General features: G+C 42.1%; 1 protein-coding gene across 1 annotated transcript in view; it reads left to right on the plus strand.

The window, feature by feature from the left end:
• Positions 1–3,247: 3,247 nt before the first annotated feature.
• CD101 (CD101 molecule) overlaps positions 3,248–13,082 on the plus strand; it is a 33,618-nt gene continuing 23,783 nt past the window's right edge. The window contains exons 1-3 of the mRNA XM_060007044.1: positions 3,248–3,290; positions 10,535–10,915; positions 12,233–12,649. Of these exons, the coding sequence (XP_059863027.1) occupies positions 3,248–3,290; positions 10,535–10,915; positions 12,233–12,649 (841 nt within the window). The remainder of the gene's footprint in view (positions 3,291–10,534; positions 10,916–12,232; positions 12,650–13,082) is intronic.

The raw sequence follows: 13,082 nt of genomic DNA on the forward strand, positions 1-13,082 counted from the left end.
CATGCTCTGGCCTTTGCCTCTGCCCACAGGAATCTAGTTCAGGCTTTTCCCCACAGACAGGAGGAGTTACCACACACGTGGAAAAGCTCTTAGCCTTGGTTAACTAACTGTCAGCTCCTGGTACAGCCAGGCTGGTGGGAAGTACAGCTTGGTGGGCCAAGTTGTAACCAGGCCCGCTTGAGGACGCCGTCTCTTCCACTGTTCTATGAGGGATTGACTGAGCTCGCTGTGATCCCTTCCTGTGGTGTCACTGCTTGGTGATCCATACATAGAGAAACGAGGCTTAGCCCCAGGGCTTCCTTACACCTTGGCAAGTCCCATACCTGTGGGGTATCGATCACTTTGACCTGAATTATAGGAGCTTGGGTAGAAAAAGGGGCAAAATCCTGATCAGCTTCCTGCTGACCCCTTCGGGGTTTTCTTTTCCATCCTGCAGTCACTCACTGTCCTACATATTCTGCCTTCTGAAAGCTTGCGAATGGCAAGCGAATAGAAAGAGCACTGAGCCACAAGTAAGAAGGCAGCCATAGAATGCACCCATTTCCTAGCCATACAGTCTTGGCTAGGTTAGTTGATTCCTCTGAGCCTCAGTTTTCTCACCTGTAAAATGGTATTAGTAATACCTATCACATAGTGATGTGAGTTATTCTATAACAGTGCATATGTGAAAATGCCTTGCACAGAACCTGACATGTAAAAGGTACCCGTTTAACTATTTCTTGGGCCTGAATGCTTAGGAATCCACCATACTTGCAATTTCTATAATTTTATGGAATTAATATTTGAGCATGTCAAACCTGAAAAAAAGACATCACTTTTCATTAATCTTCTAGGAACTTCAGAAAGGATTTTTTTTCTTTAGTACATCCTCGTGTTGCTTTGTCCAGCACTGGCCTTCTCCCTCCATCTGAATCAGGAACTCTATTTTTACATTCCTTTCAACCGATAAAATTGCAATGCACTGCAGTGGTTCCCAAGGTAATAGAATAACTGTCTCTCTCACTGGGTCTATTTTTTTCTTTCTTCTTTTTTTCTTTTCCCCTTGATAACAGAAAGCTTCTTTTTTTCCCCTCCAGAAAAGAAGCGACATCACCCTGTCAATGTTAAATTCTGGCAGAAATGGAGCCACTAAAATAGAAAGAAAAAAAAAACTTGGCAACAGCCAAGAAGGAGAACTTGCATAGCATTTACTTAGTTGTATGTATTTCAGGAATACAGCGTCCTCTGTAGTATTGCCAATGATTGTCTCTGTGGTCAATGCTTATTTCTAAAATAATTCTCTTTTCAGTGCACGTAGCAGATTGATTGCATTGATGGCCCCCGTTCTCTACCTCTCCTTTTGCCTTGCCACTTTGCTGTTCCCTTCACTAAAGAGATGGAGTCCATTAACCCATCTCTTGCTTTTGGACTTGGCCATGTGTCTTGCTTTCATCTGAGGGATGCTTGTAGAAGGCATGCAGTCATGATGCAAGTAGAAGCTTTAAAAAGTACTGATGTGTTTCCCCTAGTCCTTTTGGACCCCTGACATCACTGTGAAAATGTGCCCAGGCTAGCCTTTTCGAGGGCTGTCAGAGGGATCCAAGCTAAGGCCATCCTAGACCATCCAGCTCCCATCAGCTGACCCCATAGGCTTGTGAACAAAAATAAAAAATCTTTACTGTTGTATGCCACCGAAGTTTTCTATTTGTTATACAGCAATAACTAACCGATACAGTAAATTTTGGTGCCTGGGGGGTGACCCACGCCTTCTCCAACTGCAATGGTGAAAAAATTCTTGTACTTCAAGCCCCACTGATATTATGGTTAACGGCCTGGAGAGGTAGTTTGAAATTGCCATTCTAGGTAAACTGCCCTTTAATTGTTCCCTAAATACAGCCTGTACATCCCTGCCTCGGTACCTTTATACATTTCATTCCTCCCTAGTGGAATGTCCTTTCTTCTCTCTTCTCTGCCTATTAGAATCATACCAGATCTCCAAGGACCTAAAGAAAACCGGCCTTTTCTGAATGCACCTTCTTCTCCCTTCACACCAGCCTCAAACTTTACTCCAGAAGGAGGGCACAGCTGGTGTGTCATTATCCATGCTGGACTGTTTCTCCCCAACTGCACCTCGGTCCCCCTTCCTCCCTGGTTGTCTCATGTGGCCCAGCCAATCTTGACCCTCCCTCCCACCCACTCACTTCCCCCCACTCCCTTTAGGTGCCGCACTGATGTGCTTCCAAAATTACCTTGTGGTTATCTGAGTAAACGGAAGTTTCCTGAGAACAAAGGCTTCGTATGTGCAGCACTTACAATAGCACCCAGAAGATTAAAAAAAATTGTTGGAAAGGTGGATGGAACAGGGATCTGCCGTAACTGTGGCCTGAAGCAGACTAGGCTGTTACTGACCCATCTAAATGGAGGCTCGGCCTGGGGAACTAACGTCCTCAGTAAGCTCGTCCCGTGTATGTTCTTGTCTTCGCAGACCAGGATTAAGTTGGCCTGGGTTCGGGGCCAGGCTAACTTAATCCTAGTCTGCGAAGTCACTCCCCCACCATCCTTTGTGCCCAGGCCCATGCTGGGCAGATGAAGATTCCCTTAAATGTCTCTGATATGCATTGAGCACTTTCTATGTACTAGATGTTGTTCTAAGTGCTTTCAGTGAATTAGTTCATTCAATTCTCACAGCAATCTTATGGGGCACATACTGTTAGTATCTCCCTTTTGTCGATGAGGGTTAGAAAAGATTAATTCACTGTTCTAAGATCAACTATTAAAAATACAGTCTGTGCAGACCCAGGCACACCCACCTAGAGTGTGTTATCATCACCATCACCGCATGTCTCCCCAGGTTCATGTCTTCTAAGGGCACTTCTCTCGTCCTTCTCAGTCCTTTCCTCTGCCATGATGGGAGGCGAGGTAAGGGCTAAGAAGAGAAAATTGCTGCTTGATTATTTATTCTGTTTACTTAAATTCCCTTATCATTACCTAATGATATGTATTTAACCAGGAGGAGGCTCATCTTTTCTTATTTTTATCTATGTTTACCTACCCATGAAGATAACTTCATAAGCAGGTAAATGTGAATGATTAGCAAAGAGCCATGTAAAGCAAACTGTATTGCTCTTGGTAAGCCGTCTCTGTTTCTCAGTGGGCTGGAAACCGCACCATCGCTTCCTCTTTATCTTTGTAGTGAGAGCGCAACATCTGTCACTCGGCGTCTGAGCAACTTCAGTGACACCACCAGGAAAGGTCTCTGCTGGTCCAAATGGCACGCTTCCCACGAGTGGCATCTTTTTTTCTCTTTCTGAGTAAGTGTCATCATTCTGTAGGTTACTGTTGTCAAGGAGCTAGTCAAATGGAGACTGTTGGATGATAAAATGGGACAATTTGGTCTCTACAGGAAAAACCATGCCACACATCTCTGGTGCTGGCAATCATTTTTGACTTTTGATGATGTTCTTGGCTACCTAGACATCCTTGAGTTCCAGGAGGTGCAATGTGAGGTTGAGTCCCATGAATCTGATCCCACTGGTTTTTACATTTGTGTGTGTGGCCAGAGCTGCTGATTTTGCTGGCCCTGCCTCCACCTTAAGTTCTTGGGCTAACTCATCCCTGGAGATAGGAAGAGGCTTAACTCCTCAGACTGAGAGGTGATGCCTGATGTTAGAACTCGTCTAGATAAATGTGCCTTGGGGATGTGGCCGGATGGAAGGAAGTGTCATGAAAGCACTTAGGAGTTTTAGGCTAACCTAAAAGAAGGTTCTGGACTTCATCTGTGAGATGAAGTGGGAAATGACTACTAAGAGCCTGAGAAAGGGGCAGGAAGATTCACTTGGCTCTGCTGAGGGGCAAGTGGAAGGACCTCAGCTGGCCCAGGGGCATTTGTACATGGTTGAACAGGATGGCGAAAGGGGAAGCTTGGGGGGAGATGCGTGAACAGATGAACTGGGGAAGGAATGAAATAGTCTCAGAGCATACAGAGCAGGTAGCAGCTACTTTTTAGTGCTCTGGGTTCTCTTAGCATCTGGTGAAGCCCACAGACCCCAACTTCGAATAATTTTTAAATGTGTGAATTAAAATGTATACGATTATAGGGAAAATCAATCATATTGAAATAGGGTTATTGAAATACTTTCAAGTAAATTTTGATGTAGTCATTTATTTGCTTCATTATTTATGTATTACATAAGAAGATCTGGAGGTGGTCTATGAACCACCAAACTTCAGAGTCGTAATGAGTATGAACAATATTTCAAGATATCTGCAATAGATGTGGTGTGATGTGAAAATATCTATGATGTATTGTCTACCTTCATGACTGAAGAAAATGCTAAATTTCCATTAAGATTAGTGAAAATAAAGATGTGGGTTTTTTTTCCCACCCAAGTTTATGAATCTTTTCATCCCCCATGTGGACCCAAGTTTAAAACTTCTGCTTTAAAGAGACTGGATGGAGTTAGTGAAGGGACTTGGACAATAGGGGAACTAAAAGAGCTTAGAATCAGTGTGACCAAGGCTGTGGCTAATACATGAAAAGGGTGCAGCATTCAGCTCAACGGGGTGCTTAATAAACCTTGGCTTGAGTTGAATGGGGTTCATGTCTCAAAAGACATTGGGTAGTGTAAGGTAAAGATCAGATATGGGACCTGCTGGGGTGAGAGGTGGCCTGCAGGAGGTTACTGGGACCAGTTGCTGGGTAATCAGTGCCCACTAGACTGGCTTGGCAGACGTTAATGACCAGGTTCACTGGTGGGGCCCTTTGGGGACTGTTGGCTGGTGTCCTGTTCAGGTGTCTGAGTGTGATTCTCAAGTGTCTGTGCTTTGTGTCTGTGAACCGTGTGTTTGGCTTGTGTATGGGGAAACTGGGCTTACATTGTGCAATAAGTCAGACCACTGCAAATTCTCTCTTTGTCTTTTTTTTTTTTCCCTAGTGAGTAAGATGAAAGGCCTGGGAAAAGGAGAGTAATAACCAAGGTTCAAAAAGGGGAAGCTTCAAGCCTTTCCATACCCCATTTAAACCATTACCTAAACTGAGTTATATAATTGTTTCTTCTAAATTTAAACTCTTCCTAAGCACAACTTTTGTGTAGAGCCACAGTTTTTATGTGAAAAACATATATATCAGGAAGTAACTTGAAAACAATTTTGGAAGCCTGCTATCTGTCATTACAAATACAGAGGGAAAAATGAAGGAAATTAATTAAATTATGGATGATCAACTGACCAATTGCATTGTTTGGCAAATGTATACCTTGTCCTAATTAATTTTTTAAATAAATATGTAAAGACTGATGAATCCTATTAGAATATGGGGCCAGATGAGGTTAATGTCATGGGTAAATGAGCTCTTAGACTTAGCCTTGTCTGATTGGTCTGTCACCCCTCACCCTGAATAGCTGCCCTACAGATAAAAGTCATTAACATGGGAGGGTCCTGGGGAGGGGCTACTGTTTGTCTTACTGGGGCTGCATTCACGAAAAAAAAAAAATCCACTGAATTATGGATGGAAGCATTCTCAGCCTCCAAGCAAAAAGGGATTTTATATGGGTAAAGAAAGAGAAGTCGCTTGTTGTGTTTGGTGTTCTCCAGCTAGGTTTTGTATAAGGTGGAAGCATTGGAAGTTGCTGTTTTTGCGTATCAAAAGTGGCCAGGTGTTGGCCACATTTTATATAGGTCAAATAGCTTCCATTCAAATAATACTGAAATAGAAAATTTGGCAATCCCATTAATGTTTTTGGAAAAAGTCCACACCATTAGGGAATTCTTTGTGTTACAAAAATGGGACTCCAATGCAGTATGTCAATGCCAAGCTCTGTGTCCATCAGTCAACAAGAATCTGACCTGCTGTGCAGAGGTGCCTAACCCTCTGTCTATTAAAAGAGAAAGCAACGGGTCAGTCCTCTGAGGTATTTCACTCTTTAGGAGGAGAGATATGTACAACATCCCACAGGAAACAGATGTATAATAAGATGCTTCAGTGTATGTATGATTCCCCATGCATGGCCATTTGAATTGGCCTCTGTCAGTCATTCCTTTTTGTCTCCACAATACCTGTTAAACCTTCACACTGTTTCTTCCGCTTTTCTGAGTACCCTCCCAATCATGTTCTTGACCTCGTGCCTCTACTAGCACCTTATGCCATTCATCATCCTCTCTCTGGCTTCATCCATGTCTCCCCTCTACAGCTCCTCTGCCCGTAGACATGTAGAGGTACCCGTGTCTATCCTCCCTCACTGCTCTGCCCACGTCCATCTACTCTTTCTAAATGCCACCCTATTCTATCTCTTTCCCTTCTCCATGACGCTTCTTGAAGTAGTTTATGCTTCTTGCAGTTGCTTCTTACCCTTGAAATACTCTGCTTCTGCTCTTTGGAAATCTCTTTTACCAAGATTTCCACTGACCTCCTCATCATCAAACTACAAAGACTTTCGTCTGCCTTTAGAGTCCTTACCCTCTCAGCCGCATTCCAGTGCTGACAAGCTCTTTCTGCTTGGACCGTTTTGCTCCTTTGGTTTTCAAGCTACTGCGTCCTTGCTGCCCTGCCAGCTGATTCTTCCCTCCCTGATTCTTCCTTCTGTAGGTTTTGTTCCTCATCCTATCCCCTAAAGAGAGAGATCCTCTAATAATCTCTCTTCAGCCCTCTCCTTACATTCCTGAACGCTTCCCAGTGTTTACATGTAACTGACATAATCTGCATCTACAGCCCAGAACTCTCCCTAGTTAACAAGCATTTACAGGAAGCAGTGAGGAAACAATGGACACAGCCAGGAATTTGACATGTGTAAATCCAAGTTCAGTTCTGGCTGTACCATTTACAACTTTGACATTGCTAAATATGGGAACATCTCAGAGTTCTTAAGAGGACTGGATTACAAATATTTTCAAAGGGTTGAGTAGATTTTAAAGTATAGATAGATAGATATAGCTACAGATATAGACATATTTAAATATTATTTCCAAATGTTTGCTGGATTTCCTTCCTGATTTTTCCATGGTACTCTAATTTAGTATTTCCAAAATTAAATGCACCATCTTCTCCTTCACCTTCGAAGGTACACAACAGTACCTTTTCCTGAGATCCTTATTCCTGTAAACAGTGCCATTACTCCCAGTCACCCTTACAAAACCTGGTATCATCTTTGATTTCCTCCTGCCTTCCATCCCTCCATCTACCCCTTCTACTTCCAAGCATCTAAGACACTGAAAAACTGTATAGATCTTATCTCCACAGTGGCTCTTAAATTATAGCCACTTTCTTTCCATTTCTATTGCCTTTATCACTCCTCTTCTGGGCTACTATCATTACCTGATGTCTACTTCTAACTCCATCATCCTACACACTTCAGGTTAATTTTCCTAAGACCTTTCAAATACTTTCAGTGGGTTCCCCATTGCCTAATCAATCAAGTCCAAACTTTTAAACATGATAGTCAAGCCCTTCATGCTTTGGACTCAAAATTCCTACCCACTCTTACCTCTTTCTATTAATCTTCATGTAACTCTCCCCTTAATCCAACTGATTACTCTCTATTTCCTGAACAATTCTTTTGATTACTACTTATACAGTCTTTTCATGAAATCTCCTTCACCTAAAAGGCCCTGTCTCTCCACTTAACTTGTCATAACCTTCTCCAAAGTCCATTTTTAATACTATATCTTCCATACACCTTACCTATTTCCATCCCCCAAAATGTAATGTCTCCTTCCTTCAAATTCCTCAAAGCGCTTTTATCATATTTCTTTCCAGGACAGATGACTACCACCCTACTTGAATAAACTGTAAAATCAAGAAGTCAGAGACTATCCCAAACTCATCTTCATATCTTAGTCCTTGAAGCATCAGAAACACTATAAGTGATTGAACAAATATTTATTGAATTAGTAGGCGAAGCAGTAGAAAATGAAGTGCTAGTTTTCAAAATAAAATGTTTCACATGTGGTACCATCTCTCCGAAAAGTCATAAAAAATGTTAAGTGTTGCCTAGACACCAAAAATAACATTGTGGAAACATGTCCTGACATAAACATCTTAGTGGTACCTCAGAAATCATATTTTTTAAAACATTTTTATCTTGAAATATAACATATAAGAAAAGTTAATAAAACATAAATGTGCAATTTAACTAATACATAAAAAGTAAAAGCCATGTAATCACTATGCAGGTCAAGAAATAGAACATTGCTAGGACACTAGAAGCACCCACCCACCTTGCCACATGTCCCATCCAGACACACACACACACAATCACTTTGCTGACTTTCGTGGTACCTACTTTCTAGCTTTTTTTTTTAATAGTTTTACCCATTACGTTTGCATCACTAAACAATACAGTGTGGTTTTCTTGCCTTTCTTTAAATTTTATGGAGAGTATAGTCAAAAAGATTCTAAAGTGTTCAGCATCTTTCATTAAACACAGTGATCCACGTTTCTGCAACCAGTTGCAATTCACTCACTTTCCTTTCTGTATAAGATTCCATTTTATGAATGTACCACAGTCTGCCTGTTCTACTGTTGATGGACATATGAATGGTCTCTAGTTTGGGGGCTGTAATGAACACTGCTGCTATGGATACTTTTTCACGTGTAGCCTGGTGCAGTGCTCACGTTTCTCTAAGATGTATGTCTCTAAGCCTGGCTAGCATTGCTGACAATGTTTTAAATTGCCTTTGTAGTACAATTTTTTGGTAAATAATATTTTAAAATTTTACTACTGTATGGCATGGGGAACTATATTCAATATATTGTAATAACCTATAATAGAAAAGGATCTGAAAAAGAATATATATATGTGTGTAACTGAATCACTTTGCTGTACACCAGAAACTAACACAATATTGTAAATCAACTATACTTCAATAAAAAGTCATCTGTTTTGAAAAAAAATTAAAATTTTTTTCTCCTATGGTCCAACTTCTATTCCTAAATGCTTATTACAAAAAGAGCCTAACATACATATATCACATTAACTGGGATTTATGAATAAATTAGTATATTTTAAATGATTACTGGAAATTTGTGTGATTGGTTGACTGATTGCATATTTGTTTTCCAGTTTTGCATTGATTGTATCCATATGCAATTTTTAGTTGACTGTATCAGGTGATCTCTTACCCTTTCTCCCTATGTTTTTGCAGGTCCCCTCCTATCAGAATTGTCTTCATTCTAAAATACTCAGCCTATACTCATGGTCTCTGTAATGTCATTTTCCCCTCTCTCACTTTTTTTTCACTCTGGTCTCCTTTACTCTTTGTCCTTGTGGATTCAACAAATTCAGCAGATGCTCTACTTCTTCCATGCCTACTTATGAACTCTATTCTGTTAATTCTGTAATACCAGCAATTGCTCCCTGTTGGACCCTTCTGATGTCTTTCCACTGGGCCCTAGGCCCCGAGTGAAAGATCTAGCTCACCCTGTGGCATCTCTGTCATTTGTTCTTTGTTCTTTCTGTTACACAAAATAAACTGGGCTTTAATGTTAACATAATAAATAAATACATACCTTTTAATTTCTAAAGAAGTCTTGATTTTGAAAAGGTGTATGTCAAAGGAAATGTTACCATTGAATAAGATTTTCTCCTTTAAACCTAATACTTAAGATTTGTCCCAACAGGAAACATTCCATAGTGGTCCCAACTGAAAACTTGGGGTAAGAGAACAACTAAACTAAATCTGATCCCAGATCCTGTTGGACTTGACAGTCATCTTGTATGAAGCTTTTCAACAAAGCTGTAGTGGCTCTTTAAAAAATTACAAAATGAAAAACCCTCCACGGTATAGAAAGGAAGTGCTGCTGCTTCTTCAGATGCTAATTTTAGCTAGTCTTGCATCACACCTGGCCGGGAGCTACAGATATTTCCAACCAACCAGCAGGAAAAAGCATGGCACCAGTAGCAGTGCCATAAACTCTGCCTCTCCAGCAATCATTTCTGTGAGAAAAGCTCGATGACAGGTACCTAGGAATTGGAGGCTTGAGGAAGTATATCGAGGAATTTTCCCCTAAAATAATGTAAAAGGTGAATTATTATACATCGTATTTACTTCAGGTGCACTTAGATAAGCAGATATGTTTTATGAAAGTGGTCATGTTACATTGATGAAGCTAAACATTTTTTTTTTAAGAGACTAGAGATTACTATGGAAGTTAAACTTATAAAAGAACAATTAACTCGGGCTTCCCTGGTGGCGCAGTGGTTGAGAGTCCGCCTGCCAATGCAGGGGACACGGGTTCGTGCCCCGGTCCGGGAAGATCCCACGTGCCGCGGAGCGGCTGGGCCCGCGAGCCATGGCCGCTGAACCTGCGCGTCCGGAGCCTGTGCTCGGCAACGGGAGAGGCCCGCGTACCGCAAAAAAAAAAAAAAAAAGAAAAATTAACTCATCAAGCCATTCCACTGCTCCTCATCCTGAAGAAGGTATTGAACATTTGAGTTGATTATAGCTAATAACCTGCGATCTCATTTTCTAGAATTGTAATACAGGGAGCTACATAATGTGGCACATTGGGAACTGGAGCACTAATCTATTTTTATTCCCCTTTCTTTCTCCTACTTGCAAGCTAAGCTCAGCACTGCCCAGAGAGAAGTAACAGTTCAGAAAGGACCGCTGTTCAGAGCTGAAGGTTACCCCATTAGCATCGGCTGCAACGTAACTGGCTACCGGGGACCTTCTGAGCAGCATTTCCAGTGGTCTGTTTACCTGCCGACAGCCCCGACCCAAGAAATCCAGATCATTAGCACCAAGGATGCCACCTTCTCTTATGCAGTGTATGCACGGCGGGTGCAAAGTAAGGAAATCTACGTGGAGAAGGTCCAGGGTAACTCAGTCTTTTTGCACATCGCCAAGCTCCAGATGAAGGATTCCGGCGAGTATGAGTGTCACACACCCAACACTGATGGAAAATACTATGGGAGTTACAGTGCAAAGACGAATCTAATTGGTAAGCTGTGTGCCCTCCTCTTCTAGCCAGCCCCTGAGAAGCCAGATTCTCTCCATCAACACGATGCCTTGCAACGTGACATGACTTTATATTGTGCTGTTTGTTTTGGCAAAAGAGCCCACATACCCCTCTGGATATTTTGGAGTTTGTCACAAATAGGTATCTCATATTCCCTAAAGCTCTTAATTCATTTTCCCAATCGACTTTGTCATGAAGAGTTAGATAGTACGTGGTCTTCCTAGGCCTTGCCCACAGCTATTCATAGGTCGATAATAGCACAGCATTAGACAAAGCTTTGAGAGTTCTCATGTCTCTTCTCAGAGGCAGAATATTAACTTGATAGAAGAGCCAGTATTAATATATTTAATATATGTTTATATATAATTAATATAATACCATAGGAAGCAAGTCATTAACTTGGAAGTAATTACTCTCAAACTACCATTCTCTAACATAGTTACCTATGGGGCAAGGGTCGTATTATTTGAAATTACCCTTTTGTCCCTTTGCCTAGCAAACTCCTACATATACTTCTGAACCCAGTTTAGGTATTACCTCTTCTGTGAAACCCATTCTGTCTCAGGCAGTATTCCCATCTTTGTTCTTTCTTGATGCTCTGTTCACACTACTGTTATTAGTACTCACCCAGTTTATGTGGTAATTGGCTACTTACATGACCCTCTCTGACCTCACCTTGAGCTCCATGAGAAGAGAACATTTACCTCACTCTCTAGCACAGTGGTTAGCTCTGAGTAGATGCTCAATAAACATTCATTTTTGAATCTAAGTGTTGCTTTCACATAAACTTAGGCTGTGTGATTTCCTTTGAGGAAGGAAAGAATGGTAGGGTAGTAAGATGGTTTTCGAAACTTTGGTAAGGGTTGCATTTTGGCTCTGAATGATAAATTGTAACAGATTATTTCAGAACTTTATTTGATAAAGGAGCAGGTGAAGGCCCAAGGAAGTGAGGTAACTTCCTCCAATTCATGGAGTCAAATAGGGACAAATATAGGATCAGAATATAGTCTTCTAGCTCCCATTTAAAACCTCTGTGTCTGAATAGCTAAATTGGTTACAGCCTATGCTAAAAATGTAAAATCAGGGTCAGTACAACAGTGAACCAATAGCTTTGCCGAGTTCCCTAGTCTGTATGTATATAGATGCCAGTGTTCCTGTTGGCAATAGGGAAAGCATATGGCTGGTGGAAAACCGACTCAAAGTATGTACTGTACAGATGTTGGGTCAGGGCGCCATCTTCATCTAAGGAGGCTAGTCTGACAGGTACTCAGTCAATTACAATCATTCCTTTGCATCCAGTCATTCCAGATACCCTCTCTGCTGCCATGACTTCCCAGACTCTCAGTAAGGAGGAAGGTGAGCCATTGGAACTTACCTGTGAGTCATCCAAAGCCACAGCTCAACATACTCACCTCTCTGTCACCTGGTACCTGATGCAAGATGGAGAAAGAAGCCAAGCCAGCAAGATTATTTCCCTCTCCAAAGATTTTATGCTGCTCCCTGGGCCCTTGTATACAGAGAGGTTTGCAGCTGGTGACGTGCGGCTCGACAAGCTTGGGGTCACTACCTTCAGGCTGTCCATAGGGAGACTTCGGCCCTCAGATCAGGGTCAGCTGTTCTGTGAGGCAACTGAATGGATTCAGGATCCAGATGAAACCTGGACTTCCATCACGAAAAAGCAGACAGATCAAACAACTCTGAGGGTCCATCCAGCAGGTAATTATCTTCTCGGGAAATTCATTAACAGCTAGTAGTGGGTATTTGGATGTCTTTCTTCTTTTTTTTTTTTTTTTTTTTTTTTTGGCTGTGCCACGTGGCTTACGGGATCTTAGTTCCCCGACCAGGGATTGAATCCGCGCTCTCGGCAGTGAAAGCGCGGAGTCCTAACCACTGGACCGCGAGGGAGTTTTCTCTTTTTGTTTTTTTCTAATCTTTTGTTGGATCAAAAATATCATTAGAGGGCTTCCCCGGTGGCTCAGTGGTTGAGAGTCCGTCTGCTGATGCAGGGGACACGGGTTCGTGCCCCGGTCCGGGAAGATCCCACATGCCGCGGAGCGGCTGGGCCCGTGAGCCATGGCCGCTGAGCCTGTGCGTCCGGAGCCTGTGCTCCGCAACGGGAGAGGCCGCAACAGTGAGAGGCCCGCGTACC

The sequence above is a fragment of the Delphinus delphis genome, chromosome 1, assembly GCF_949987515.2.
Source record: "Delphinus delphis chromosome 1, mDelDel1.2, whole genome shotgun sequence".
Classification (NCBI taxonomy): Eukaryota; Metazoa; Chordata; class Mammalia; order Artiodactyla; family Delphinidae; genus Delphinus; species Delphinus delphis.